The 27,903-nt window shown below is 45.0% G+C and overlaps 1 protein-coding gene across 1 annotated transcript; it reads right to left on the bottom strand.

The window, feature by feature from the left end:
* Positions 1 to 5,831: 5,831 nt before the first annotated feature.
* Positions 5,832 to 22,260, bottom strand: DNAL1 (dynein axonemal light chain 1). Its single transcript, XM_077820255.1, has 8 exons — positions 22,232 to 22,260; positions 18,505 to 18,543; positions 12,879 to 12,988; positions 11,764 to 11,819; positions 9,741 to 9,796; positions 8,104 to 8,230; positions 7,520 to 7,666; positions 5,832 to 5,936 (listed from the first exon to the last, which is right to left on the bottom strand). Exons 1-8 carry the CDS (start codon positions 22,232 to 22,234, stop codon positions 5,890 to 5,892), a joined length of 585 nt encoding a protein of 194 aa, XP_077676381.1. The 5' UTR covers positions 22,235 to 22,260; the 3' UTR covers positions 5,832 to 5,889.
* Positions 22,261 to 27,903: the final 5,643 nt, after the last annotated feature.

Here is a 27,903-nt window from a genome sequence, read left to right as displayed (position 1 = left end):
ATAGCATTACATGATTACACCAGTGGCAGCCTTAAAGCTCAGTGTGCCTGAGGGCATATTTCTCTGACAGAGTCACCTTTGCTAGCTGTGCTCTGGTCATGGCTCTGCAGCAAACAACCCAAACTGGACATGCTGTGCAGCGCTCTAAAGGAATTACAGAAACTACAGTTAACCACCTCATACTGCTAGCACTGAAGTTACACATGTGCAAACAGCTTCAGAATGTGTTACTTTAGGAAACCTGGACACCAAGACTTTTGAAGGGAATTCATTTCAGCAACTAGGAGTGAATCAATTTAAAGTAGGTCCCCACTGACTGATGCTTTCCTTAAGAGATTACTTTGAAAATCCTCCTCAGCCCTCCCTAGGAGTTTGTAAAATATGTGAAGAGGACTGTTCCTACTTGGTAATTCTATTTGCTAGCAGTATTTAGAAGTCAGGTTTCATACTCACCCAGGCTTTGCCTCGCACGGAGAAATGCTAATATTTTAACTATAGTATTCAAGGGCACAAATCTAGCCTACTGTTCTTGCACAAAAGAGTTGACGGCAGCAGAGGCTGAGTATATCATCAATATAGGGTTTAAAAATAATGTGTAAAGCCACCTCCTGTCCAAAGAATTGTTAATTACTAACTCTTAATGAATTTAGTGATGAAAGGGACCAAAACGACAAGCCTGGTAACAACAGTTAGCTGTCTACAAAGTTCCCAACTTCGCCCATCTCCCAACAGTATTGTCTGTGGCCAGTGCTGTCTTGTCCTGATCACCAGTAAAGACTGCAATCCTAGAAAATTACTATTGAATGGCAAGTTGGCTATAAGATGACCAACAGGACCACTGAAAATAGAGTCAGATTGCATTCAAGACAGCACATCAGGCTGTCTGGGAAAGTTTTATATTAGGTGAAGAATGTCAAAGGTAGAGGACTCTCTGCATCTGTTCCTTAAAAAGGAAGAAAAGACCCTAAAATTAGATTTGAGTCTTACCTGCAATGACTGGGCAAATATGGCATACATTATTCCTGTGGGAATGTAGAGAGTAGCTATAAAGAAGTTAATAGCATTGAATTGCTTTGCCTATAGTCTTCTACTTCACACTGGTCACTTAACAATTGATTGTCAGAGCTGGAATTCGACCAAAGTTAGACTAGGGGAAAGTAATGGTACTGCCTAGCATAACAGGAGCTGACTACTGCTGTTGCCTGGGGCCAACTGCATCATCACTTTCCTATCTTTGACCATGGATTCTAAAAACACAACCACAACTTCAGCTTTAGGAACACAAGACTAATTACGAGTGAGGTTCTGCTTCTCTCCCACACTCATTCTGCTCCTCGTACAGCAGGGGCGGGGCAAACTTTTTGGCCTGAGGGCCACATCAGGTTTCCAAAATTGTATGGAGGGCCGGTTAGGGGAGGTTGTGTCTCCCCAAACAGCCAGACGTGGCCCAGCCCCTGCCTCCTATCTGACCCGCCCTGCTTCTCGCCCCCTGACGACTCCCCTGGGACTCCTGCCCCAGCCAACCTTCCCTGTCCCCTGACAGCCCCCCCTGCTGGGACTGCTGCCCCATCCACCACCCCCTGCTCTCTGTCCCCTGACCACCCCTGGACCCTCCACCCCTGACTGCCCCATCTAACCTCCCTCTCATTCCTGACTGCCCCCCTGGGATCCCTGCCCCATCCAACCCCCCTGTTCCCTACCCTCTGACCGCCCTGACCCCTAGCCATACCCCCGAACTCCCTTGTCCAGTATCCAACCCCCCCCCTGCAACCTTATCGTGCTGCCTGGAGCACCGGTGGCTGGCTGCGCAATAGCCGCACCACCCAGAGCACCGGGTCAGGCCGCGGCTCTGCAACTGTGCTGCCCAGAGCGTAGTGCCGGTGGCACGCTGAGCCTGCAGGAGAGGGGGAACAGCAGGGGAGGGGCTGGGCAGGAGGGTCCCGTGGATTGGATGTGGCCCACGAGCCATAGTTTGCCCACCTCTGTTTTTACAGCAATATGCTCATTGCTGCCATTTTAATTTGATTAAACTGAATTAGTACCAGGAATCGGAAAGTAAACCCAGAACTTTAGCAATCTGAGCTGTTTAGGTCATTTTATCCATTTTCTAGGGGTCCGTGGTGCTTTCTCTAATCATCATTTCATGCATTTCGTTTAAAAAATATTTACTTGTCATATCTGGGGACTTCACTAAGATGTCACCGTGTGGCAAAGCAATTTAGCTCTTTATCAATATTTATTTTCCAGGTCCTACTTCTAATCTCTTCTGTCCTTTCCCCAGCAGCTATCTAAACCTTTTAGTTGGCTGCCTAGGTCTGTGCTTTAGAAACAACAAATGAATACCCTGCAATCAAAGCTTATAAAAGTACCCTCAAGTCCAGGTCTTTTGGACATTTGTTTTTTTCTGAACAGCTCTCAGAGCTGTGAAGAACTACATTAATCACTCAGCTAAAAAGAAAGTCATGCTCAGGCTAGTACCACAAGCTAGCTACTGGCTAGTAAAAGTCTATGTATTCAAATCTAAAGTGCCTAATTTCTTATAACAATGTAAAGAAAAAGCCAATAAGTACTTAAATTCCACCAAAAACTATGCAAAGAGTTTCCATTGCTACATTTAAAAACAAATAAATATATCATGGCCTTCTCAGTAATGAAGTTTTGAGTTCCAGTGCAGTTCAAGATGATTAGTTATAGGTCCACTGCTAACAACAGAAAAGGAGGACTTGTGGCACCTTAGAGACTAACCAATTTATTTGAGCATAAGCTTTCGTGAGCTACAGCTCACTTAATCGGATGCATACTGTGGAAAGTGTAGAAGATCTTTTTATATACACACAAAGCATGAAAAAATACCTCCTCCACCCCACTCTCCTGCTGGTAATAGCTTATCTAAAGTGACCACTCTCCTTACAATGTGTATGATAATCAAGGTGGGCCATTTCCAGCACAAATCCAGGGTTTAACAAGAACGTCTGGGGGGGAGGGGGGGGGGAGAGTGTTGCTCCAACCCCTCAGACAGAGACAAACACCTACAAGATCTCTATCAAGCATTCTTACAACTACAGTACCCACCTGCGGAAGTGAAGAAACAGATTGATAGAGCCAGAAGAGTTCCCAGAAGTCACCTACTACCGGACAGGCCTAACAAAGAAAATAACAGAACGCCACTGAAGGTGAAGCCGTCACCTTCAGCCCCCAACTAAAACCCCTCCAACGCATTATTAAGGATCTACAACCTATCCTGAAGGATGACCCAACACTCTCACAAATCTTGGGAGACAGGCCAGTCCTTGCCTACAGACAGCCCCCCAACCTGAAGCAAATACTCACCAGCAACCACATACCACACAACAGAACCACTAACCCAGGAACTTATCCTTGCAACAAAGCCCGTTGCCAACTGTGCCCACATATCTATTCAGGGGACACCATCACAGGGCCTAATAACATCAGCCACACTATCAGAGGCTCGTTCACCTGCACACCCACCAATGTGATATATGCCATCATGTGCCAGCAATGCCCCTCTGCCATGTACATTGGGCAAACTGGACAGTCTCTACGTAAAAGAATAAATGGACACAAATCAGATGTCAAGAATTATAACATTCATAAACCTGTCGGAGAACACTTCAATCTCTCTGGTCACGCGATTACAGACATGAAAGTTGTGATATTACAACAAAAAAACTTCAAATCCAGACTCCAGCAAGAAACTGTTGAATTGGAATTCATTTGCAAATTTGATACAATTAACTTAGGCTTGAATAGAGACTGGGAGTGGCTAAGTCATTATGCAAGGTAACCTATTTCCCCTTGTTTTTTCCTAACCCCCCCAGACGTTCTTGTTAAACCCTGGATTTGTGCTGGAAATGGCCCACCTTGATTATCATACACATTGTAAGGAGAGTGGTCACTTTAGATAAGCTATTACCAGCAGGAGAGTGGGTTTGTGTGTATGTGTGTGTGTGTGTGGGGGGTGAGAAAACCTGGATTTGTGCTGGAAATGGCCCAACTTGATTATCACACACATTGTAAGGAGAGTGATCACTTTAGATAAGCTATTACCAGCAGGAGAGTGGGGTGGAGGAGGTATTTTTTCATGCTTTGTGTGTATATAAAAAGATTTTCTACACTTTCCACAGTATGCATCCGATGAAGTGAACTGTAGCTCACGAAAGCTCATGCTCAAATAAATTGGTTAGTCTCGAAGGTGCCACAAGTACTCCTTTTCTTTTTGCGAATACAGACTAACACGGCTGTTACTCTGAAACCTGCTAACAACAGGAGATCATTAGACCATTCACTGTCTTTTCTAACATGAGCCCATGACAACTACTGGGCCTACTGAGCTACAGATAACTGGCAGAGCTCAGAAGGGCAGAAAAGACAGCCTCACATGTTCTTGAAGTGTTGAGCGGGCAGTGATTCTTCTTCCAGTAGATGCAGATGTGTATTCCACTTCGGTGGGTGTGTGCTTAGCATGCTGGACCAGAGACTTCTGCCGAGCCGTACTCGTAGAGGGGCAGTGCATGCGCCTTGTGGCCGTGGCCCCTGCCCTAACTATATGAGGTGGCGCCGCCCCAACCCCCTCAGTTCCCTCTCACGGTCTGTGTTTTTCCCTAAGTCGCACTCGTCCCCAGAAAAACTGCGTCTCCGTACTCTGGATGTCAGGTGATGTCTAGCCTTTTATCTTGACAGGACTACCGGTTCATGCTTCGCCTCGCCTGTTCATGTCACATGCAGCCTTCATGAAGGGGCAAGTGGTCTCTTCACAGACCATCTCTAGATGGATAACATCCTGTATCAAGACTGAGTATGAGATAGCTTCGGCTACGCCTCCTCTGTGGATATGGGCTCACTCCAGGAGGGTGCAAGTGATGTCCATAGCGTTCCTCAGTGACATTTCCATAGTGGACATTTGCAGGGCGGCCATGTGGTTGTCCACACATACATTTATGGACCATTATGCTACTACTATATCTTCCAAAGGGAACAAAGGCCTGGGAAGGGCGGAAGATTTAAAAACAATCCCTACTGCAGTAGACTCCAAGCCCCGCTTCCCAGATTGAGGTGCTTGCTTAGAAATCACCACAGCAGAATCCATGTCTGCATCCACTTGAAGAAAAAGAAATGGTTAATTACTGTAAGTGTGGCTCTTCGAGATGTGATACAGACATGTATTCTACGACCGACCCTCTATTCCCTCTGCGTCAGAGTCTCCTCTCATAGGCTTTTGGTGTGAAGAAACTGAGTGGCGTCAGGGTGGCTCCGCCTCAGATAGCCAGGGGAGGGCCCACAAGACATGAGTGCTGCCTCTCTACAGGTACTGCTAGGCAAAAGGCTCTGCGCGGGGCGTGCACACGCATCTGCATCACATCTTGAAGAGCCAGTTACAGTTAGTAACTGTTTCTACCTGTGACAGTATTAAAAAAATAACGAAAAGCCTAGCCTGCAAAGAGTCTGTAAAACAAAACACTGTTGTTCTGGTCTCCATGTTTCAAATGATTAAAGAAAAAAAAAGTTCAGCTGCACAGACCGTTAACAAGAAAACCTGTTCTAGCATAACCGGAAAGACAGATCTACAAGCATCACTAAACAGGATAAAAATCAGTATGTAGTTTTAGTTAAGGTCTCTCGTTAAATTAATCAGACAGACAATCTCACTTTCAATAGTCCTCACAGAAGAGCACGTGAAATGTACAAAGTTAGTGTCCCCATGTTTTGGTAATTAACTCTTTGGGTGAGGAAAGGAGAGTATGGAGATGAGTTAGTTAAAAAAAATTACCCAAATATTTTCTTTGAAACAAACATTTATACAAAAGCTTTGTGTGCTGAATTGCTCTGAAGAACCTTAAATAATATAATATCACACAAGAAAGAGTTGTGTTAGTTTTCTCCTTCTTCACCTTCTTCTTGTTTAATAACTGGGACACCTAAAACAGAAAGAGAAAAGGCCTGATAAGAATCACTGATGCAGTATCCACTAATGCTTGTCAACTAGGAGTGCAGAGGAGAAACAAGAACGAGTTTAAGCTGCCACCAGCAAAAAAGGCTTTTGCTACTGCTTTTTAACTGAAGACAACAAATCAAGCTTCCCATGCATCTGAGTATCTTCCTCCTGTCCTGATTCTAACTATTGGTTCTTCCTTCACTACCCCAAGTTTCAGCTTAAGAGCTTTCTTCTACGCTGTTGCTTCCATTTCTTGAGTAGCAGGGACTACAGTATATTAGAGCATGGCCTACCCTTGGTGTGTGCCATTCTAACAGTGCACTGGTGTCGTTATGTAAACAACAGTTACCCCTTTGATCATACAAATACATGCCTCACACCAGCTTCTCTATTCAGCTGTCTACTCTTCTCACACAGCACCTGTTGCTCCAGCCCATTCTTCATATCAACATTTCTCTCTAGCCATGTCTCAGTGTCCTCTTTCCTCCCACCTCTTCAATAATTCAGGCTCTGACTTCTCATCCTCTGCTTTTGCTCCCTATACTGATACTCTATTCTTCACCCATTTGCCTGCCTCTCCTACTGCTGCTTTCTCCCCACCACTCACCTCCCAGCTGCTACCCACCCTGCCCACTTTTCCCTCGTGCTGTCCACTATTACCCAACCAACCCTCCATCCTTTAGAAGCCATTCAAACAGAGAAGCTCTTTAGATTTGCCTTAAAGGAGAAGTGAGCTGCTTTTTAAATAAATACCAGAAAGATTTATGATCATCAGCCATTAACGAAACATTAAATACGTTTAAAAACAAAACACAATATTTGAAAATCATTTCCCCTTTTATTACCTGCCAGGACAAGAGCTTGGAATTCTGTGTTTCCCCTGAAAGAGCTGATGACATCCCTAGCCCTAGAATCAAGGTAAAAAACATACCGCGTTGCTATGACCTAGGTGTTTTCCCTCTCACCATCTCTTGAGGGAAAACACAGAATCCTGAACATGGGCTTTAGGAGATAAATCCACTTACATTATTGGGGTCTCATCATTAAGTCAACATGTGAATTCTACAAGAGATTTAAAATCTTAACAGATATTGTCTCTCAAAAAATCAAAAACACATTTCAATTCACCTCTAAGTTATGCTGTTATGAGTACTTTGACTGGATACTAGTTCAACACATCAGAGCAAGACCCTCTCTGAAGCTGTAGTGATGCAAAGTGACAGGTCTAATTTGAAACAGCTTTTGTTGTACATGAAGTCACTATGAAGGCTGAAGCCAATTCAGAGGAGCTCCACAGCACTCACCCTCTTTCAAACACTCGAAAATCCACTCTCAGAAGAAGTTGAGGCTATGGCTGAACAATTTAGCTTGTGCAGAGGTGAACACATAGTGAAGTAAGTGTTGAAAGGAAAAATAAAGAACGCTGCTCATTGAGTTGGTTCCCACCCCTCCTCCAGATCTTACAGTTGTACTTTTGTGGTGCTGAGCCAATACCTGACTGTTCTCATTACACTAAGCAAAAGATCTTGTACAATAAATGCCACCCAGCTGCTGCTTAAAGCTCACCATCTAGTTTTTTCAGCCTGGGCACTCGTTTGGTTGCTTCCTCGACCCAGCTGCTCTGCTGATCGGCAGAGTATTTCTCTTCCAGTGGATTGCCCACAAACACCAGATCCTCCAGGAATGGCAAGTCTGCCAGTCTCACAAACTCTCCTGCAATCACAAAAGATGTTAGAAATAGACTGCGGAACACAAAAAGCACATCTGCACCAAGGCTGCTTTTCAATACCTGCACAGATACAGCCAGGATGTTTTAGGTGAGAAAGGATATGGATTTATTGGGTACGAATTGGGTACCAGGCTGAAGAATGCAGATGACAGATGACAAAAGCAATGGTCAGATAGATTGTTCAAAGAACAAACCCATGACACAGAAGTTGAATAAACAGACTTTCTCAATATTTTTTTAATTCTCTTGTATGAGCAGGCAATCTGAACAGCTTGTTCATCTCTGCAGGCTCCATGCTAAACTTGCCCATTCAGAACCTTAGAAGCCAGTTTCCCCACTTTGACCCAAGCTGTCTCAGCTGATGCACACTCACCATACTCAGTAAAAAATTTCAGAAGAGAACCTAGGGGCCCAGGCTTACCCCAATCTTTCACCGAATTATTGGACATATAGAGAATCTTCAGCTTCTTCATGACATGGATGCCCTTCAGCTTCTCAATTAAGTTGTATGAGATCCACAGCTCCTCTAATGTATCTCCAACTGCCTCCTGGAAAATTATAACACCTCTCAGAAAAGTGAGAGTAAGTCTTCCTATATTTCCCAGATTATCTCTGCTCCCTTTCTCCCCTCCAGATACTATGTCACACAATAAACAGAACCAGATCTTTCAATATTCCTTGTTTTCTTTTAAGCAGGTTCCTAATTCTGGATGACAAAGCTTCAAGGAAAGAAAATCCCAAGTTTTGAAATAAATCTCTCAGCTTGTTTAGAAAAATAAATCAAGACACTAGCAAGATATATTGAACATCTGAGCAGAGCAGAGTTCTACTCAAGGCATATGGAGAGAAAGGAGCTATTTTAGCTGCATGTGGAGAGTTCTGTAGTGCTAGATGACTGCAGTTCATCAACCGTTTTAGAGGGTTTAGTATGTAATATAAGGGATTGCATAGTTTCAGACAAGTGCATGCTTATATCTGCAGGTTTCAAATTTCACTTTCTGTCCTCAACAATCCTCCAGCAAGAGGAGAAAGAGAGGTTACTTACCATAACTGTTGTTCCTTCAGAGTCGCCTCTGTGCATTCACACCTGTGGGATACAGCAGCCCTGGTGTTGAGTGGAGGAACGGCCTTGAAAAGCCATATCCTGCAAGCAGGAATGCACAGAGGCTCTTGAAGAACAAACTCGTTCCTTTATTTCTTTGGTTTTAATTATACAGACATCTTAGCACAGAGGTAATAAAATTGACCCTGATATGCTTCCTCTTCTCTAGATCTTTGCCTTGTTATCTATATTTCTACCCTTGCCTCTCTGCCACATGCCTTTTATCCCATTGTTCAGCGTGCCAAACACCCCTGTGATAGGTAGAGTCACAATGTGATTTACAGGCAGGCCAATGTGTGCAGTGTTTGACCACGATACCAAAAGCACCTTCTGTCAGGAGATGAGATTCATATAAGCAAAGGGAGCAGAAGTTATAATTCATATAATGCCACTGGAGTTTATGGTGCTTTACACATAGATAGAAAATGCAGACTCTCTACCAATGGATCTTACAATCTAAGGGCCCGCTCTTGTGTGCAGAATCTCATGTTATGGGAAATGTGTGTAGAGGGCCTTACAGGATCATATCACAGGTTAGAAAAACAGCAAAAGCAACAGCAAAGGGGTCTGGGAAAGTTGGCTGATTGAGACAATATAGGTAGCAGATAATGCATATTTAAAATGAAAAATGTTCCTCTTAAGCTTTTTGGGGGATTTTAATGTTTTATTTGGTGGATTAGCATTTAAAGTCTGTAAAGAGGGAGGGCATTTTAAGGAGAGATTTCAATGAAGAGAGGGTGGTTGACTGGCACAAGGGAAATGAAAGATTGCTCCACGCATTATCAGCAACATGTAGTAAGTAAGTAAAACAAAATAAATGGTTAGGCACTAAGGTTGAATTATGTGAAGAGAGATGCAAGGGTAGGGAAATCACTCTTCCCCTATGCCTTGATGCAAGAATTACGTAGCACTTCATTGCTCAATTTAATAAATGTAAACTACAAAAAGGGACATACCAGCCCATTCAGATTCTTTATGTTGTTTCTCCCCAATGAAAGAATCCGCAAGTTTTCTGCAATGGAGGGAGAACAGCTTCTTATTAACAAATGACTGGTGCTTAAAATATAAAGAGCGGTTGGAAATCTGACAACATCCTGTATACCACAGACAAGAGAGGTTTGTATTCTGAACAGGCTATATTAAGGAAGAATGACATATCAGAAGCAAACTACATACTGTTCTATATATAGATTGTAATGAATGGGTGGAGTGGATGGCTCAAGTATGGGTATTAGAAAGTCTCATCTGTAGGCTGCCTGTTCACATCCAGTCCAGGTAAGGATTGAACAAAACAGGCTGCCATTCTGGTGTTCTAGTGCTCATGTGCGTGAAGCAAGATTAAATTTTTGGTCCTGATCTTACTTCCCAGACCAGGAGGGATTGGGACCACTACTAAGGAGGCAGACTCAATTCCTGAATAGGAGGCAATACCTGGTGTTACTTTATAGCAACTTGTGTCTGATTAGAAAGAGGTCAACTATTTTGGCCCGTGAGATTCTAGTAGTAATACAGCCACTCTGATGAGATTTATTTTCAAATTGCCTATTCTTGTTCAGTCACAAATTGTTCTTGTGATGTGCCAGAACACCTGAAGCTATCAAAAACAAAGAGTCTTTTTCGTAAAGCTTCATTTCCAGCTGTTCTTCCAGATATGCACAAAAACATTCTATAGTGTCTAGTTAGGTTAACCTCTAATCAATGGTTTCCACGGCTAGTTCAAGCCCTTTCTCACGATGTGCATTTGAACTACGCATTAATTACCTAATGATCTTGTTTTTCTCCTGTTTGCACAATGATGAGAAATACAGTATGTACTATTCAATGACGAGGCAAATGAATATTCCACTCATGTACCAATGGCTGCTGCAGAGAAAGCACAGCAGTTGTTTAGAGTGGTTGGGATGGGCTTTGGGTTGGTCAACAGTGACCTGTCCTGGCCAGCCACACCTGTAAGTAAAGGAAGGTTGTGATGACAGAAGGCCTATATACAGGAGGTGGAAGAGAAGGGGAAATAGATGGGCTTTCATGAAGAAATCCAGGTGCAACTGGAATTCTTAATGAAATCCCAGGATCTGTACAAATCCTGGACATATTAGTTTCTGTGAGAAGAATACGATAGGGTGCAATGTCAAAAGGTGGTTAAGTGACGTCTTTGGAAGGGAAAAAGTAAATGCCACTCATAATACAGCAAACCTGAAGCCTATTGGAACCATGTTACCTTGAATTTCCCAAACTCCCCATCCCATGGAAAAAGACTCTTGATCTAGCCAAATTATCCTCATCTTCTCTGAAACCACGATGAAAAACTATGGGTATGTTTTCCAAAAGCACTTAACATTGACCTTTTGAGTATCTGTTCAGTTATTATAAACCTTAAAATATAAAATTGGTGAACTGATGTTACCTGAAATGACGTCCAACTGGGGAAAATATTACTCCTTAAATATACTTGTACTCAGAAATCCCAAACGTTGCAGGAAGCAAGATTTTCCCCAATGTAATATTGACATTAAGTAAAACACAATTAAATGATTCAACCTGGCCTAAGCCTCATCCCTCAAAGGGAGCTAGGCACCTAAGTCCAGGCTGGAGGGAGGCACCTCCCCACCACTCAGGATGTACAGTCCTGAACTCTCCCATAGAGTTAGGTGCCTCAGCCAGGTTGGCACTTTCTTAAGGAAAATGGAGGCAACAGTGCCTCCCTATAGCCAGTGGCCCATTGGTTAAAGCACTCAACCAGGATGTGGGAAGATGTGGGTTCAAATCCCCATTTTGCCTGATGTGAAATGGGGACTGGAACCAAGGTCTCCCACCTTCCTGGTGAGTCCCCTTTATTTATTTATTTTATTTGGAAGCGGGGTGATGAAAGGTGATATCAGAACAGGATGTCAACAGTTGGCCATGTGTCACAAGCTATGGAACATATCTAATCCAAGCAGTTAGAATATAAGCACAATCAGTCATTGACATATCACTTACTTAGGCCGTTCAGGTTGGCGATTTTTTCAATGCAGTTTGTAGACAGAGACAACTTCCTTTAAAAGCAAGAATAATTAACAGCTTATATTAACAGAGCAACAGGAATCACTGGATCAGAAGAAGGCCCTCTTACAAATAACACTTGTTAGAATGAAATCACATTTTACTCTTCTCTTATTATGTAGTAAACCACTGGATACAAGCACAATCCTGTTCTCCTCAAATCATCCATCTCTGTAAGATTTAAATTTCACTTTTTTGGGATTCCACCACCAATTTTATACCATATGTGTGACATCCTCCTTTGTGTGCCTGACTCAAACCAAAGACAGGTTACAATATTTCCCAAATTTTTCTTTCTGACGCTACCAATTAGCTCTACTTTGTCCTCCTCCTTCCTCATTCATATGGAGTCAAATGTTTCTCTTGGACATATTTTGGTCAAGAGCAATGCCAGGAGCAGCAGCACTATGAGCTGTCATGGATGCTCTAGGCCTTAATACTAGGATTCCTACTCCTTTGGAGAACCAGGACCTCAGCACAAGTCAGTCATTAAGCTGTTAAGAAGGTAATACTGCAGCAAATGAATTTCGGTACTATTACCATATGAGATTGAATCTCAAGACTTCTATTTCTGAACAGCAGTTCCTAGAGAAAGCCTGAGCATCTGGATGTGGTGGTGTAGACTTTGGCTCACAATTTCACACAAAAAGGTTATGCAGCCACAACAGTTCAGGAGTCTTCAAAGGGACCACATGATTGTCCACGGCCTGATGGACTCCAGACATGGGACAGAAATTATTCACTTCAATGCCATCTACCAGCCATTCAATGGACTGGTATTAATGCTGAGTTCGCATTAATGTCTGAGAGAACTAGGTTCTGCCTTCTCAAGTAAGTGGCAATGATATTACTAAGCAGAAGAACAGATCTATGTTTCTGTGGGAGAAAGAAGAGAGCTTAGGAGAAAGGAGCGGTGTTGGACTGAAGAGATATTTTGCTCACAACTAGAGGTAGTAGAGGTAGAGGAGAGAAAACCTAGACTTCAAAAAACCAGAAGTGATGATTAAAAATTGACTGTTTCCAGGTTTGTTAGTTTGTCTAACAGAACTTACTCGCAGTTAACAAGTGTGGACAGAGATGCATCCATCTTCTCTACAGGAGGAATCTGGGCATATAGTTTCACCTCCTTGGCCTCCGATGCCTTCTGGCCATTTTTTTCTTCCTGAAGAAAACAAAGAATGAAAAGGAAGGGCAAAAAATGAGACACTGATTGGAATCTGCAGGTGTTATAAAAATTATTCCTAATCTTCAAGAAAACAAAAGAAAAAGGGTTTAAAATCTTGTTTGTATTTCCTGGTGTTGTGGTTCATCTGAATTACATCTCACTTCCAGCAACCCAGACCCTCACTCAACTGTGTAATTAACAGGGATGAGAACAGACACACACACAAAAACCCTTTAATTTAAAGAAAAAGAAGAGAGAAGACTGGCTTATTTCCAGGATATAAAAATGCTTATCAATGCATGTATTTTTAAAAAAATTTACAGGGAGGATCCCTGGATCAGATTCAGGATTTTAAGTCTCCAGCAAACTCAGTTGTTTCCCTTAGCATCGATTCTTCCTCTCTGCCCTTTACACCTACTCATCTCAGTCTGAATTAGGGGCCAGACACAGCAAAAATATATACCTAACAATAGCGCTAGGTTGTAGAAAACCTACTTCCCACTACATCAGTTTCAGGGGAACTCAGACTTAAACTGTATTACTGATCTGGGCTCCTCATAGTTCTGAAAAAAGAAAGCTCACGAAGCTTATGCTCAAATAAACTTGTTAGTCTCTAAGGTGCCACAAGTACTCCTTTTCTTTTTGCGAATACAGACTAATATGGCTGCTACTCTGAAACCTGTCATAGTTCTGAGGAATGCATATTTCCAGATCAGTGACAAATCAGCTACCAAAAGGTCTAGGTGTAAGGCACAAAAGTCTCAAATCCCAATCTGAAATCAGTAAGTCTCAAAGCATAGATGAAATTGTTAAACAGTAAACTGAACTGTTTTTGGTGCTAAAAAAAAATTAAACAAAAAAACCCCCCAGTGTTAAAGGAATATTCAACTGTGCCCACATATCTATTCAGGGGACACCATCATAGGGCCTAATCACATCAGCTGCACTATCAGAGGCTTGTTCACCTGCACATCTACCAATGTGATATATGCCATCATGTGCCAGCAATGCCCCTCTGCCATGTACATTGGGCAAACTGGACAGTCTCTACGTAAAAGAATAAATGGACACAAATCAGATGTCAAGAATTATAACATTCATAAACCAGTCGGAGAACACTTCAATCTCTCTGGTCACTCGATTTCTGACCTCAAAGTGACTATCCTTCAACAAAAAAACTTCGAAAACAGACTCCAACGAGAGACTGCTGAATTGGAATTAATTTGCAAATTGGATACAATTAATTTAGGCTTGAATAGGGACTGGGAGTGGTTGAGTCATTATCCCCCCCCCCCCCAACTGTTCCTCAGACATTCTTGTTAACTCCTGGAAATGTGCTGGAAATGGCCCACCTTGATTATCACTTCAAAAGGTTTTCTCTCCCCCCACCCCACTCTCCTGCTGGTAATAGCTCATCTTAAGTGATCACTCTCCTTACAATGTATATTTTTTCATGGTCTGTGTGTATATAAAATCTCCTCACTGTACTTTCCACTTTATGTATCCGATGAAGTGAGCTGTAGCTCACGAAACCTTATGCTCAACTAAATTGCTTAGTCTCTAAGGTGCCACAAGTACTCCTTTTCTTTTTGCGAATAGAGACTAACACAGCTGCTACTCTGAAACCTGTCATTATTTACAGTGAAGACAAGCACTCAAAAGTTAGGAAATGTCAGATTTATGAATGCTTGAGTAGACTTAATTCTGCTTCCTTCTGCATCCACCTCGTGTATCTCCCAGCATTTGAAATAGCTAACATAGGACAGGTGCTGCCCTGGGGGGAAGGGGAGGAAGGAGAGGAGGGGCCCAGGGTGTGTGTTGCAGAGTGAGCCTGCCCAGCATTCACCCTGCAGCAGTGACTCCTGCCTCATGGGGCTGCCTGGGCTTGGCTCCCTGCTCTTGGTGTTGTGACCTGGTCCCTGGTGCTTGAGGTTGCAGCACCGCTCAGGTTTGGCCTGTCTGACCCACTGTAGATGGAGACAGAGGATCAGATGGCCCAAACCAGAGAGGGGTGCCAAGCCCAGCCAGCCCTATGGGACAGGAGCCATTTCAACCAGGTCTGGGAGTTTGGGGGGGTCAAAGCAGGGCAGTCCCATGCAGTGTTCCCTCTAATTTTTATATCCATGTGCCGAATTAATTTTGTTATGTGCACCCATATGAAGGTGACATGCAGTGGGGGTGGGCCCGAGGGGTTCAGAGTGTGTGTGGAGGGGCTCAGGACTGGGGCAGAGAGTTGGAGTACAGGGGGATGAGGGCTCTGGGTTGAGGTTGAGGGGTTTGAGGTGTGGGAGGGGGCTCAGGACTGGGGCAGAGGGTTGGGGTGCAGGGGTGAGGGCTCCAGCTGGGGGTTAGGGCTCTGGGGCGGGGCCGGGGATGAGGAGTTTGGGTTGGAGGCTGCCCCGGGGCTGGGGCCAGAGGACTCGCCCCAGCCCTCTCTCCACCGGCAGCAGCTCTTGGAGAGAGATGCTTCTCCCCGCCAGCAGGAGCTACAGGGCCAGGGGAGAGGCTCCTTTCCCTGAGGCAGCCCTGCATGCCCCAACTTGCTCCCCTCTCCACACCCCTGTGGCTGTGCAGCTGCGCAGTCCTTTATAGCCTGCTGCGCGGCCGCACAGCTTAGAGGGAAATTAGGTCCCATGACACCCAAGACTATTGGGAGGTCTGATCCTGTGCACTAAATAAGGCAGGGGTCTTTGAGAAAATAGTATGTGATCACGTCATTAAAGACTATCTTAAAGCATATGAAGAAGGGGGCTGGATTTAGGCTGTGTAGGCAACCATAAAAAACTGGTATTTCCTAACTTTCAAGTGCTTGACTTTGCAACCAAAGTAATATTCCTCTAATGTAATTTTTTTCTATGTAATTTCCTAGGGTTTGGTGGTGGTGGTAATGGGGGGGGGTATTAGGGAAAAGGTAAAATCAAGTTTAATTATATGCAACAAGAAGTTATAAATGCCATCAGCATCACAATTTGAATCACAGACCTTCACCACTTGACTTACTGAACTAACTACATACTAGAAGCAGGAGCAGGCATTTATTCCAGAGGAAGAAGGACCACTGGGTCCAAGTACTAGGTCTTGGGGATAGGTCAAGGGGAGCAGACAGAGGATAGACTAACCCAGCTCTCTCCCACCACTCTCCTCCAGGAGTTGTGGGGAGCTCCAGGTCCATGTAGTGCCCTGAGAGGTTGGAAAGGGATGCTGGGCCACGTGCTAGGGCTGCTGGGTAAGCATGTATGGAGGGGGGAGCCTGGCATGTTTCCTCTCTCATGGGTGCCTCCAGAAAGGTATATTGGCCACTTGGTCCACATGCCAGGTCCTGGGGTGTGAGAAAACCCAGGCTGTCTCTTTTTCCCTCCTTCTACTGCTCTAGCTGGGCGTTTGCTGTAAAAGGTCTCTGCTGTTGCTACTATGGTGATGTTAGCCCAGTATCAGAACGTTCATGTGCTTAGCTATTATTTTGACAGTGTCCCTGTTCTGAAGAGTTTATACTGTAAACAAAATAAACTTGCATATAGAAGGAGAAACAGGTTGAAACCAGGAGGGACTCAGTCAGATTCTATCACATCTCCCAAGGACATAGATTGGGAGTAGAGAGAAGAATAGTTAAGAAAAAGGAGTATCCTGAACTGAAAATCCAAACATGGTAACAAAGCTCTATTATCCTACTCTTAGGTTGTGCCTATACACTCCACACCAAGCCCTGAACCTTCTAGAACAATGGTTTTCAAGCGGTGGGTCATGACCCAGTACTGGGTCACGGAATGTAAAGCACTGGGTCACGGTGACTCTGGTCAGCACCGCCAACCAGGCCGTTAAAAGTCCTTTTGGCGGTGCTGCCTGGGTAAGGCAGTCTAGTTCCTACCTGTTCTGACACCACGCTGTGCCCCAGAAGCGGCCAGCAGCAGGTCTGGTTCCTAAGTGAGGGGGCCCTGAGGCTCCGCGTGGTGTCCCCGCCCCAAGCACCGGCTCCACACTCCCACTGGCCGGGAACCGGCCAATGGGAGCTAAAGGGGGCGGTGCCTGGGGGTGAGAGAAGCGCGGAGCCGCTTGTGAGCCTCCGCCTAGGAGCTGGACCTGCTGCTGGCCGCTTCTGGGGCGCAGCATGGTCTGCAGTGCCAGAACAGGCAGGAAGCCTGCCTTAACCCCCACACTGCGCTGATGACAGGGAGCTGCCCAAGTTAAACCTGCGCTCCAACCCCGTGCCCCAATTCCCTGCCCCAGCCTTGAGCCCCCCCAACCCAGAGCCCCTTCCAGTACCCCAAACCCCTCATCCCCAGCCCCACCCCAGAGCCTGCACCCCCAGCCCAGAGCCATGACCCCCTCCTGCATCCCAACCCCCTGCTCCAGCCCAGAGCCCCCCCAAACCCTGAAGCCCTCATTACCAGCCCCACTCTGCAGCCCTCACCCCCACACTCCAATCTTCTGCCCCAGCCCTGAGCCCCTCCCACATCCCAAACCCCTCATCCCCAGCTCCGTTGGGTCGCGGGCATCAACAATTTTCTTCAACTGGGTCAGAAAAAAAGTTTGAAAACCACTGTTCTAGAAAGTAAAACAGTATAAATAACTTCTCTAGTATCTGGAAGGAATTGAGCATGTGTGTCACACCCATGATTTCCACATTGAGGTCAGTGCAAAAATTCCCATGGATTTTGGATCAGGTCTCTGGACTATTTTCCATACCATTGTCTGATATCACAACTGTGTGATCTCCAACATACAGAACTTCCTAGAGGGTTCCTGGCTTAGTGTGAAGGCACTTAGTCCATAGGCACATCCCACGAAATGGAGATCTATACTAAGTCTAATAGAAAAAGAATAATATATAATAAACTTGTTGCTCATTTAGACTTTGCAGAGCGGATAATGCAGTGGATCTGCATGCATGGGGAAAAACACTTATGGATGATACTGATGTAAGTCATCTTTAACCTTTACACTGTTAAAACATTATAAACAGAGACTTAGTTTTGAATTCAGACTTTTTTTAAAGTTACTTATGGGAGTTTTTGCTTCATGCACTGTTCAGATAAAATCTTGGCTCAACTATGTCAATGGCAAAACTCCAATTGACTTAAATGGGGCCAGGATTTCATCCTTGATTATTTTGTGCTAGGGATAAATTCTAATTAGGTGATCAAAATTGAACAGAGTATAATTAGACAGAGAAAATCAAAAGACATACTGCAGAGAAAAACCTCTTTGTAGTATCAGATCTTCTGTCAATGTACAATCTGGCAGTGTTAGGCCAGATACTAAAATACAGTTTTCATGGTCAGGACAATTTAATAGGAATAGCACACATGGGTTCATATGAAATTGATTTCAGTGAGACACTAATAAAATAATGTTGTTTCATGAAGCTTCTTTTAGTGGCAGATGTTTCAAGGAAATTACCTTTTCTACATTATTGTAATGAATTTATCAAACTGGATGAAACCATCCTATTTACAACTGAGATCCAAACCACAGAGTACTACTGAGACAACCACAGATACTTCTCTTGAACTTACCCATCTGGCTAGAGCTTCTTTAATAGTTGTTGCTTTTGCCTAAACAAAAATCAAAAGAAGAATCATTATAATTTTGTTTGGCTGAATTGTTCATTGCAGAGCTAGTTTTTTCCCCTGAAGTTCCATGGTCTCTCTTCCTACAACTGATCCTAAGAAGCAGAAATGAAGAACCCCCTTCCAAAAGCTACTTTTAATTTCATTCAGTGAGTCGTTCAATAGCAATTTTAGAAGTGGTGCAGTAAGTTTGAACATACATGCACAATTTCCCCAGGAGACCAAGCACATCATCTTCTTGATCTTGCCTGCTCTCTGTAGGCATGGGTAGTACAGGGCTTGGAATACTGGACCAAGTTCTCTGCATCTCTGGTGAATCTCTACTGAAGCCAAAGTGGTTGGGGTATTGCAGTAAGGTATACCAAGTTTCTGCTGATGAATTTGGCTTAATGCCTTAGCAGATCACACTTATCACAGAGCTTTCCCATGTGGAAATTTGCTAAGCCTTTTTGAAACATACTAAGGAATACTTTGTCCTTTCTGCACAGGGTCAGGTGTAGCCTGTGGGATTTTCTTATTTTATTTTTATTTCTCCATCAACTATCCTATGCTTCTAGGCACCTCAAATTATTGAAAGTCACACTGTGTTCAATTAAAAAAAGAAGTGTGAAAGCTACCATACAATATTCATTTAATGGACTGACCCACAATAACAGCAGAAACTTGGTATACCTGACTGAAATACCCCAATCACCATATTGAGGCCCATTGCAAAACCCCACTAAATCCTCTACCTATTTCTATCCTAATGCCAGTGAAGAAAGATAGCATGCCCAAAAAGTTTAAAAAAATCAAGGCTCTAAAGGACAAAGGAGGGAGAAATGTTTCAGAGTCAAGGATCTCTCAGAGAAAACAACCTGTCAACTGCTTCCTCACTTTAAAAATCAAGAGGACTCCAGCTTGAACACCTCTGCTAATCTTAACTGTACAGTACAGCACAGGGAGAGATTTTCTGGTAGCTGAACAGATCAGAGAATACTAATGTTATGTACTTTATGTCCAATGCTCCACTCAGCAACAGGCATCCCATTCTCACTAACTTTAGTTTCTGAATGGTCTCATCATGTAACCCCCATGTAGAGCATATTATGCTAATGCAATCTCTATAATAGTATGCTATTATTATGCTCTATAATTATGCTAGTGCAAAGCATCTATAATAGTAGAAAGATTAGATTTTAAGACCCTTGGGTCAAGATCCATCTTTTTGTTCTGTGTTTGTACAGAGCCTTGCACAACAGGGTCCCTGTCATGATTAGGACTCCTAGGCATTATGGTAATACAAATAACTAATAATGATAACAATAACAACAACAACAGCAGCAGCAGCTCTAGATACAAAAGGAAAGTACATGCGCTTTTTGTCAGACTACAGAACATATGCATGGCTAAAACTGCTGAGTGGTCAAAGTGATCCAGAATCTAACAAAATTCCAAACTTGTGAACCTGTGTCTCAACTGGCAGGTATGTTCCTTCATTTGGGGATGCAGATATAAACTTCACCAATTCTTCCAGTTGCTTCCCCAACCTACCACCATCAACACAATCTTATCTAGATTAAACTACTGCCATCTAGCCTTTATCAATATCTAATCAGACATTTGATAATTTGTTCCACCACACTAGCTGAATCAAACACCAAGAGCATCATAGGGCTGAGAATCATTCCTGAATTAAGAACACTGCATCCCTCCCTCACTAACTCTCACAACTCTATCAGTCCCTGTGAAGGACCACAGATGAGCCAACAAAAATACATGTCTTTTAGATTTTCAGCTCTTTGGGACATGATCTGTCATTTATTATATGCTTGTTCGATGCCTAACACAATGGGCCCAACTTGACTGCAGCATTCAAATGCAACTGCAATAATAAATATTAAATAACTGGTTCAAAGGGAGGTGACAGATATAATAAAATCAGCCTGAACTCTTGATCTGTATCACTCACCATTAAACAAAAAGATGACTAGTATAGTTTCTTTCCCATACTCTAGCCTAAAAGCTGACTGCATTTTAAATTTAAATAATCCATGTGATATAATTTAAATATAGTGACCAGTTTCTTTCCTGACTTCTTCAGATTTGCACCCCTAACCGTCCTGCCTCTCCCACTGCTGACACCTGGCTTGATGCTGATGGATGAAAACCAGAAACAGGGATGAAAACCAGAAACAGGGAAATAGGTCATCTGGGTAGCACAGATCAGAGATCAGGGTTTCTTGGAGTGGGTTCAAATTCACTCCAGCAAGAATACCAATATGGCCTGCCTTCTTCCTACTGGAAGGCTTCACTGATCCCACGCATGGTGCACCAACTAGCCTTGCTATAAATCTCACATGAACCAGCCCAATACTAGGCTTCCTTCACCTGGGAACTGGCTGCTTTCCCAGAGTAACTCAGGTTAAAGGAGATTAGATTGCTGAAAGGAATGACAAGTAATCAAAATGTTGCTGCTGATTATGCCAAATGATTAAGGGCTGAAAATGTCACCCTTGACAGCTCACATTGATGTTACAGGAACAAGAACAACAACAAATAATCTAAGGAAAAAATAGAAATCTGCACACACAGAGGATTGGTAAAATATAATAGAAAAATATTAAATAATCCATGCTCTGCCCCCTCAATGGAATCATTTCTTACAAGGGATCGTTACAGAACATTTACAAAAATTCAACACATACAGCAATGTTCCCAGGGGAAAAATAGATAAGTGGGGTTCATCCTCATTTTTATGCATTTAATTCTTCTTGGTCGTTTCAGTCAAATAAAACCACATGGAATTTCACAGGAAAGGGAGCTGTAATCAGGCTAGTTAAAATAGACTGTGTATTTACTACAGTCTTCAAAACATCTATTAATTCAGAATTTTAATGATGGTGATTCCTGGCACTCAAGCAGCTCCAGGAGGAGGCATAAGATCATTTGCTCCTGCTATTCCGATCTAGCCCTGGAATAATTCTCTTTCCAAGACACAACCTTTTTCTGGTTTATTTGTTTCTTTATAACAACCATTCACAATTGCAGGAAATAACCGCAGGGCCCTAGATAGCAGGCCAGTTTATGTGTTGCCCTGTGGCCCACCATTTATACCTCTCCAGGAGTTGGCTCTGCTACCAAGCAGTTCACTCCACACCAACACCCCTTGCAGCTCCCGTTGTAGGGGCCTGTCAAGGAGAAAGGGGGAACAAGGACAGCAAGTTGCTCTCTGGCTATTCTGGACTGCAAAACACCCTCTAGGATGCTGTTGCAGCTGAGAGCCAGTTAGAACAACCCTGAGGCTGCTCTAACTTATGCTGGGGGCCAGATGGGTTCCTCGCAGGGCTCAGAACATAGGAGCGGCAAAGGCTCCTCCTCTCTGTGTCGAGAAACACGGACAGTCGGGCCCAACTTTGCCACGTTCAGTGAAATATGCTCCAATGGCCAAGCCAGGCTCCCCAGGCCCCTTTCCCTCCCCTTCCCACAGCCAGGGGGGCCCACTAGGTCCCCCAGCTCCTCCTTCCCCCCCCCCCAACCAGGTCTCCTCAATCCCGCCTTGCTGCCCCCGCCAGCAGAGTCACCTCCTCTCCCCTTCAGTCACCCCAGCCGGCCAGGTCCCGCCTCTCCCCTTACCCCCAGCCCCTCACCGCCCCCTCCCCCAGCTCCCCGCTTCGCCTTTGAACAGACTCACCATTACGGTTGCTACTGTCGCTGATCCGGTTGCTATGGCACGCAAGTCTCCTGCGCATGCTCAGCCGCAGTAAAGGCGAGGAGCCGGGGATCATAGAGACACCACGGCAACTAGACAGTCCCGAGCCCGGAAATCACGTGACCTTTCCCACCCGCTCCTCACTTACTCTTCTTCTCGTCCGCTGGGCAGCGGTGCACTGGAGGACATGGCCGGGGTCTCTGTCTCTCGCGGATTGGGCGCCGCACGCACGGTACGGTCGGTAACCGCGGCTCCGTGTGTGGCGCTACGCCGGGGGCGGGTGGCGCTACGCCGGGGGAGGGTGGCGCAGCTGGGAGGTGGAGGGGTCTGTGTGTGCAGTGGCGGAGGGGCCGATGGCACGGATGGGGGTTATGAGGGGCAGCGGCATTAGCTGGGCGCCGCGCGGGGGGACAACATGGCGTGGGGAGGGGGGTTGTGTGGAGCGGCACAGCTGGGTGGGGGGCTGCAGGAGGGACTGTGGGGGTTCGTGGAGGGCCGCGTGACAGCCGCCCCACCCTGGGGCGGCGGCGCCCCCCGTCCCGGGGCTGTGCGGGGAGCGGCGGCACGGCTGGGGGGGCGGTTGTGGGTGTGGGGCAGCACGGTTGTGTTTGTTGGTCGATTGCCGTCTGGTTTAGGATTTGTGAGGGGAGGGGAACTGCTCTGCTGCAGCAGGCGGGGCGGCACGGCTGGGCGCTGGTTTGGGGCTGCATGCCTGCGCTGCTGGGGGCCGGGGAGGGGCAGGGCTTTGGGCGGATCGTGCCCTGCTACGCTGACCAGGGAGGGCATTGTGGGACACTTTGTGGGACTCTTTCCTAGTCTGGGCCCAATCCTTTCCCCTGGTACAGTCCATGTTAGTTCCAGCAGACATCTGGGGTGGTAAACAGGGGTCTTCTCATGACTGGCAGCCCCCTTTGGCCTGCTCCACCCCCTTTTATAGCTTTGGCACAAGGTGGGAATCTTTTGTCTGTCCTTGTCCCCACCCTTCCTTCTAAGTGGAAAAGTGCCAGGTTTAAGTTGGATTTCATTATCAGGTGACATGGTCACATGTCAGTGCAAGACTCCTAGTCTCCATTCCCCATGGCCTGGCCCACACATACACAGGAAGGTTTTCAAGTAACTAAGGCCATTTACAACTGATTGTTTCTGGAGCATTTTTAATGGCCTCCACCTAATATGTTTACATCAGTGATACAAGTTTATATCTTATTCTCTTAACTACAGATATAGAAATAATACATGCAAGCAAATAGGATGAACATACTTAGTAGATTACAGGCTTTCTAATGACACCATGCAAGGGGTATTTAGCATAAAGCATATTCCAGTTATGTCATTCATAAGCATATTTCCATAAAGCATCTGGAGTGCAACATCACACCCTCCTCCTGAACTTACTGCCAGTTCCGGTTCAGCTGTGGTCATACCCCCATCCAACGTTATTACACACTATAATGCTGTACGTAGGGGTACTTGCAAAGTTCTGGGTTCCTGATCCCCAGGTGCCTGAAAATGTGCTGGGGTGTAGCACTGCTAACAGAATGCGGATAGCAATATCTGTTAAAGTGTAGGTGTCTTGGTATTTAGCCACCAATGCCATGAGGCGATGTGCCTCAGTTTCCCCTTCCACACAGCAGCGTAGGCCTGTTATGCTTTTTGCTGCTGTGCCAAGCTTCCAGATTGTTTACAGGTATAAGCTGAAAAGCAACATGCTTGTGGGATTGTCTTGTCACCATCCCTAACATGTACAATTTTTTTCTCCAAAAATCAGGCATGTTACACATTTTCACAGGGTTTTTCATTAGCATCAACTCCTTGTCTTAGTCTCCTGCACCTCTCCTCCATGGGTCTGCTGTCCCCTGGCATGATGGGGGTCCCCTATGCTCCCCCCCCCCCCCCGGTCTGGGTTCTGGAAGGGGGTGTCTGCCTTGACACACACATGGCACTAGGCTCCTTGCTGCACTGTGGGGGAGGGGCTGTTCTCTACCCACCCCAGTGCTGTTCCACCATAGTCCTGCTGTGTGTGGGGGGATCAATTGCCCCATGCCCAATACCAGGATAGCATCAAGGAGTGGGGAGGCTGGGAGCAGCCTACATCTCTCCTTCCCCCATGATGACATTGAGTAGCACCCTCTCCCAGTCCCTTTCCCACCCCCAGGATTGTGATTCTTTTTCATTTCTTCCCGAGAGGACTGGTGTGGCACAACGCAGATGTAATTTCCCTTCCTCTCCCCCGCACCCCACCTCACCCCCATGCTTGCTTTTGGATCCACCATGAGCTAGGGACTGGACTCTGTTTTACAGGAACGTAATTCAATTCAATTCCTACCAACAAGTCAGAATCAGAATTCTGCTTATTCCCCACTTTCAACTCTTGGTTCCACACAGGAACAGCTGTGCCTGAGCCCACTAGGGTACTACAGGACATACGCAAAGGATCTAGAGATGAGATTCTGGCTTCTCTGCCCTGTATTCTTGAGGGTTCAAAAATAAGACTGCTCTGCTCTGCTCTGCTCTGCTCTGCAAAACTAGCTACCAAATCTTCCCTCTCTAAAAGAATCTGTTGCTGTTCAGGATCTTTCTGTGCTTCAGTTATGTCCAGAACCAATTCTGGGACCACAGGCAATTGAAACCCAGGGGGGAAGTAGACATTTAAGTCCAGAACCAACTCTGGGACAACTGACAACTCCACAACCAACATAAGCTGAGAGGCACTTTCTGTCTACTCCACAAACAAAAGACTGGATGGAGACAAACATGCTGCTATTCTCAACAGACAAACAATTTTGGATTTCCTTTCCCTTGTCCCAGCACACTTGGCAGTTCACAGATAACTGCTTGGAGATTGAGGTAGCTCCCTCCGTAGGCAAGTCATTACCACTAACAGACACGAGAACATTTCCTTCATGGTCACAACTCTTCACAATGGTAACAGGTAAGGCATAGAGATACTCATGTTTCACTAACCTTGCCTTCCCAAACTGCTGATTAGACTCAAGCTACACTTGCGAGTTAGAGCACATTAAAGCAGCCCTGGATGCCCTAACTCACTACGCTTCCACACTGGCAAGGCACGTAGAGTGCTCTGACTCGATGGCTAGAGCGCTTCTGGTACTCCACCTCGGTGAGAAGATTAATGCTTGTTGCGCGTTGGCTGAAAAACCTAGGCATCAGTGTGAACGAGGTGTTGCATTACTGTGCTCTGATCAGCCTCCGGAAACGTCCCATAATCCCCTTAAGTCAAGTGGCCACTCTTCCCATTGTTTTGAACTTGCTGGAGGAATGCGGATATGCCCTTTGAAAGCTCTGTTTCTGACATCTGGCATGCTTATCTGCTCTGAGACAAAGCAATCATTACTGTAGAATGCTGGGCGGGGGGGGTGTCCTGCTGCTGTCTGAACTTAGAAGACAGCATGCTGACATGCTCTCAGACCCACCCCCCCCCAAAAAAAAACCCACTCTCTCTCCCCGCACATACACACAACACACTCCCTGTCTCACACCACCCCCATTTGAGAAGCACGTTGCATCCACTTGCATGCTGGGATAGCTACCACAATACACTGCTCTCTGTGGCCACTGCAAGAGCTACTAATGTGGCTGTCAGTGTGGAGAGATTGCAGCACTTTCCCTACTGCACTCTATGAAGGCTGGTTTAACTCAAAGCGCTCTACATCGAAGTGTAGCCATGCCCAAAGCCATTGGCTCACAAGGCTGCCTAGACTCACCTAAATTTTCTTCCTTATCCCAGCACCCCTGGCTGACTACAGACAAATACTGGGAGAGTGGGAAGGGTTCCTTAACAGGCAAGTTGCCACTCCCAACAGACACACAATTGGCTACAGTTTCTCCCTCAACAGGTAAACAGCCGTTTACCACAAACAGTGGCTTATCATACTGAGCTACTTTAAGTGAATTGCTTCTATTTTGTTCTGGCTTACTTGCACAAACTTTACTTGTCAGCAATCCACAACCCACAAAAAATCTGCCCTTCCCTTCCTCAATTAGGGCTTTAACCTGACTATAACTTTAATCTGCTCTAAAGAAACATTTTCCTGAGCAATGAGTTCTTCCTGTGCTTCATCTAATTCCACATTCACTTCTGAGATATTAGCTGGACATTCAGAAATTCCTTCTATATAAAAACTGCTTTTCTGCACAGACAAACAGCTATTTCCCACAATCTCAAAGTTAGAGATACTCTCTTCCTTGCCATAGCATAGCTGGTTAAACACAGACAACTGCTTAGTCATACACTCACCCCTCATCCCCCTTCACAAATCTCCCTGTTAGTTAAGATAACACAAGATTCACATTCATACTCGCTTACTGTTAGTATTCCCAAGAGAAGAGTTTGGTTTTATTTTTTAACAAACACATTTAAAGGGGCATTATGAACTTAAAAAAACCTTTTTTTCTGAAAATTGTTTGCCTACTATTTTAACTGATTACAGTTCATATTAATGTAAGGGAGAGTTTAACGCATTTTCTTTTTGCTACTTCTCCAGTTACTTTACTTTGTTTAAGCTTTTGCATCTCTCTTCTCTGTCTCCAAACCAAGGTAACACCGCATCAGGAGCAGCAGCCTGTAATTGTCCCAGGTACTGGGTGAGGGCTTGAGCCACTTTTATGTTGTATTGTTAAAGGAAAAACCCCTAGATACTGAACCTGGCCCTGGTCGCTGCCAACTCCACCTGGTACAAGGGTTACATACATTTGTGTGTTCTTACATTATTACTTAAAAAAAAATCATGGCATTTGTATAAAAACACTCCCTCTGAAATGGGTTGGGCTTGTTTTGAAATGTAGTGCCACTTTTTTTTCTTGTGAGACTTGGCAATGCTGTCCAGACATGGTCAGTGCATTGTGGGATACTGGGTATTGTCTTTCCAGTTCTCTGCTGTGGTCCGTGGTGAGTGTGCAGTGGGTGTCAGAGGGCTGCTATCTGCCCATCCTGACAGACCCTGTGCACTTTGCTGGGCCCCCTTCAGTCTGACACTTGAAGCTGCTCTGGGGGACAGGCCAGCGACCCCCACCCAGCTTAGCTGACATCGCTACCGTGTCTAGTGTCCAAGATGGCACGCTAGCAGGTATGGCCGTTGGGTTGGCAGCAGTTTCAGGCGCTATGTCTTACAGCGGGTAGAAAGGAGAGAACAAGGTTGTCTGTCCCATAATACATGTGCTGCCCGTGACAGAATGACTCATTTGGTTGACTTCTGGTTTCTTTAGTGGGGGAGACATGCAAGGCTCTACTTCAGCTCTTTTGCTGCAGCAGAATTTGATCGTCTGGTGACATTCCCTCTGCGTGTCATCACTTCAAAGTAAATAGTTAGAGTATCCTATTGTCATGCAAGTTACGCTTTCTCTGTAGTGGTTATACTTACAGCACATTTCATGTTTAAAGCACTTTACAGACATCTAACAGTAAAGGGATATCTTACACTGGCAAGAGTAAAACTCATCTCCATAAAAATCAGCCATTGTAACACAGATGAAGTAGTACAGAAACTAGGGACCTTTGCTTGGATCCCACAGAATCTTCTGAGGCAGAAAGCAAGATGGATTTGTGTAAGTTTGGAAGGAACTGGAAAGTGGAAAATCTCGCAAAAGGGAACAGAACTGTAACTGAGGTAGTGTTATCTTGGTCTGGAGACTGA

This window comes from Eretmochelys imbricata, chromosome 6 (genome assembly GCF_965152235.1).
Source record: "Eretmochelys imbricata isolate rEreImb1 chromosome 6, rEreImb1.hap1, whole genome shotgun sequence".
Lineage (NCBI taxonomy): Eukaryota > Metazoa > Chordata > Testudines > Cheloniidae > Eretmochelys > Eretmochelys imbricata.
This window is presented reverse-complemented; position numbering and strand designations above follow the sequence as displayed.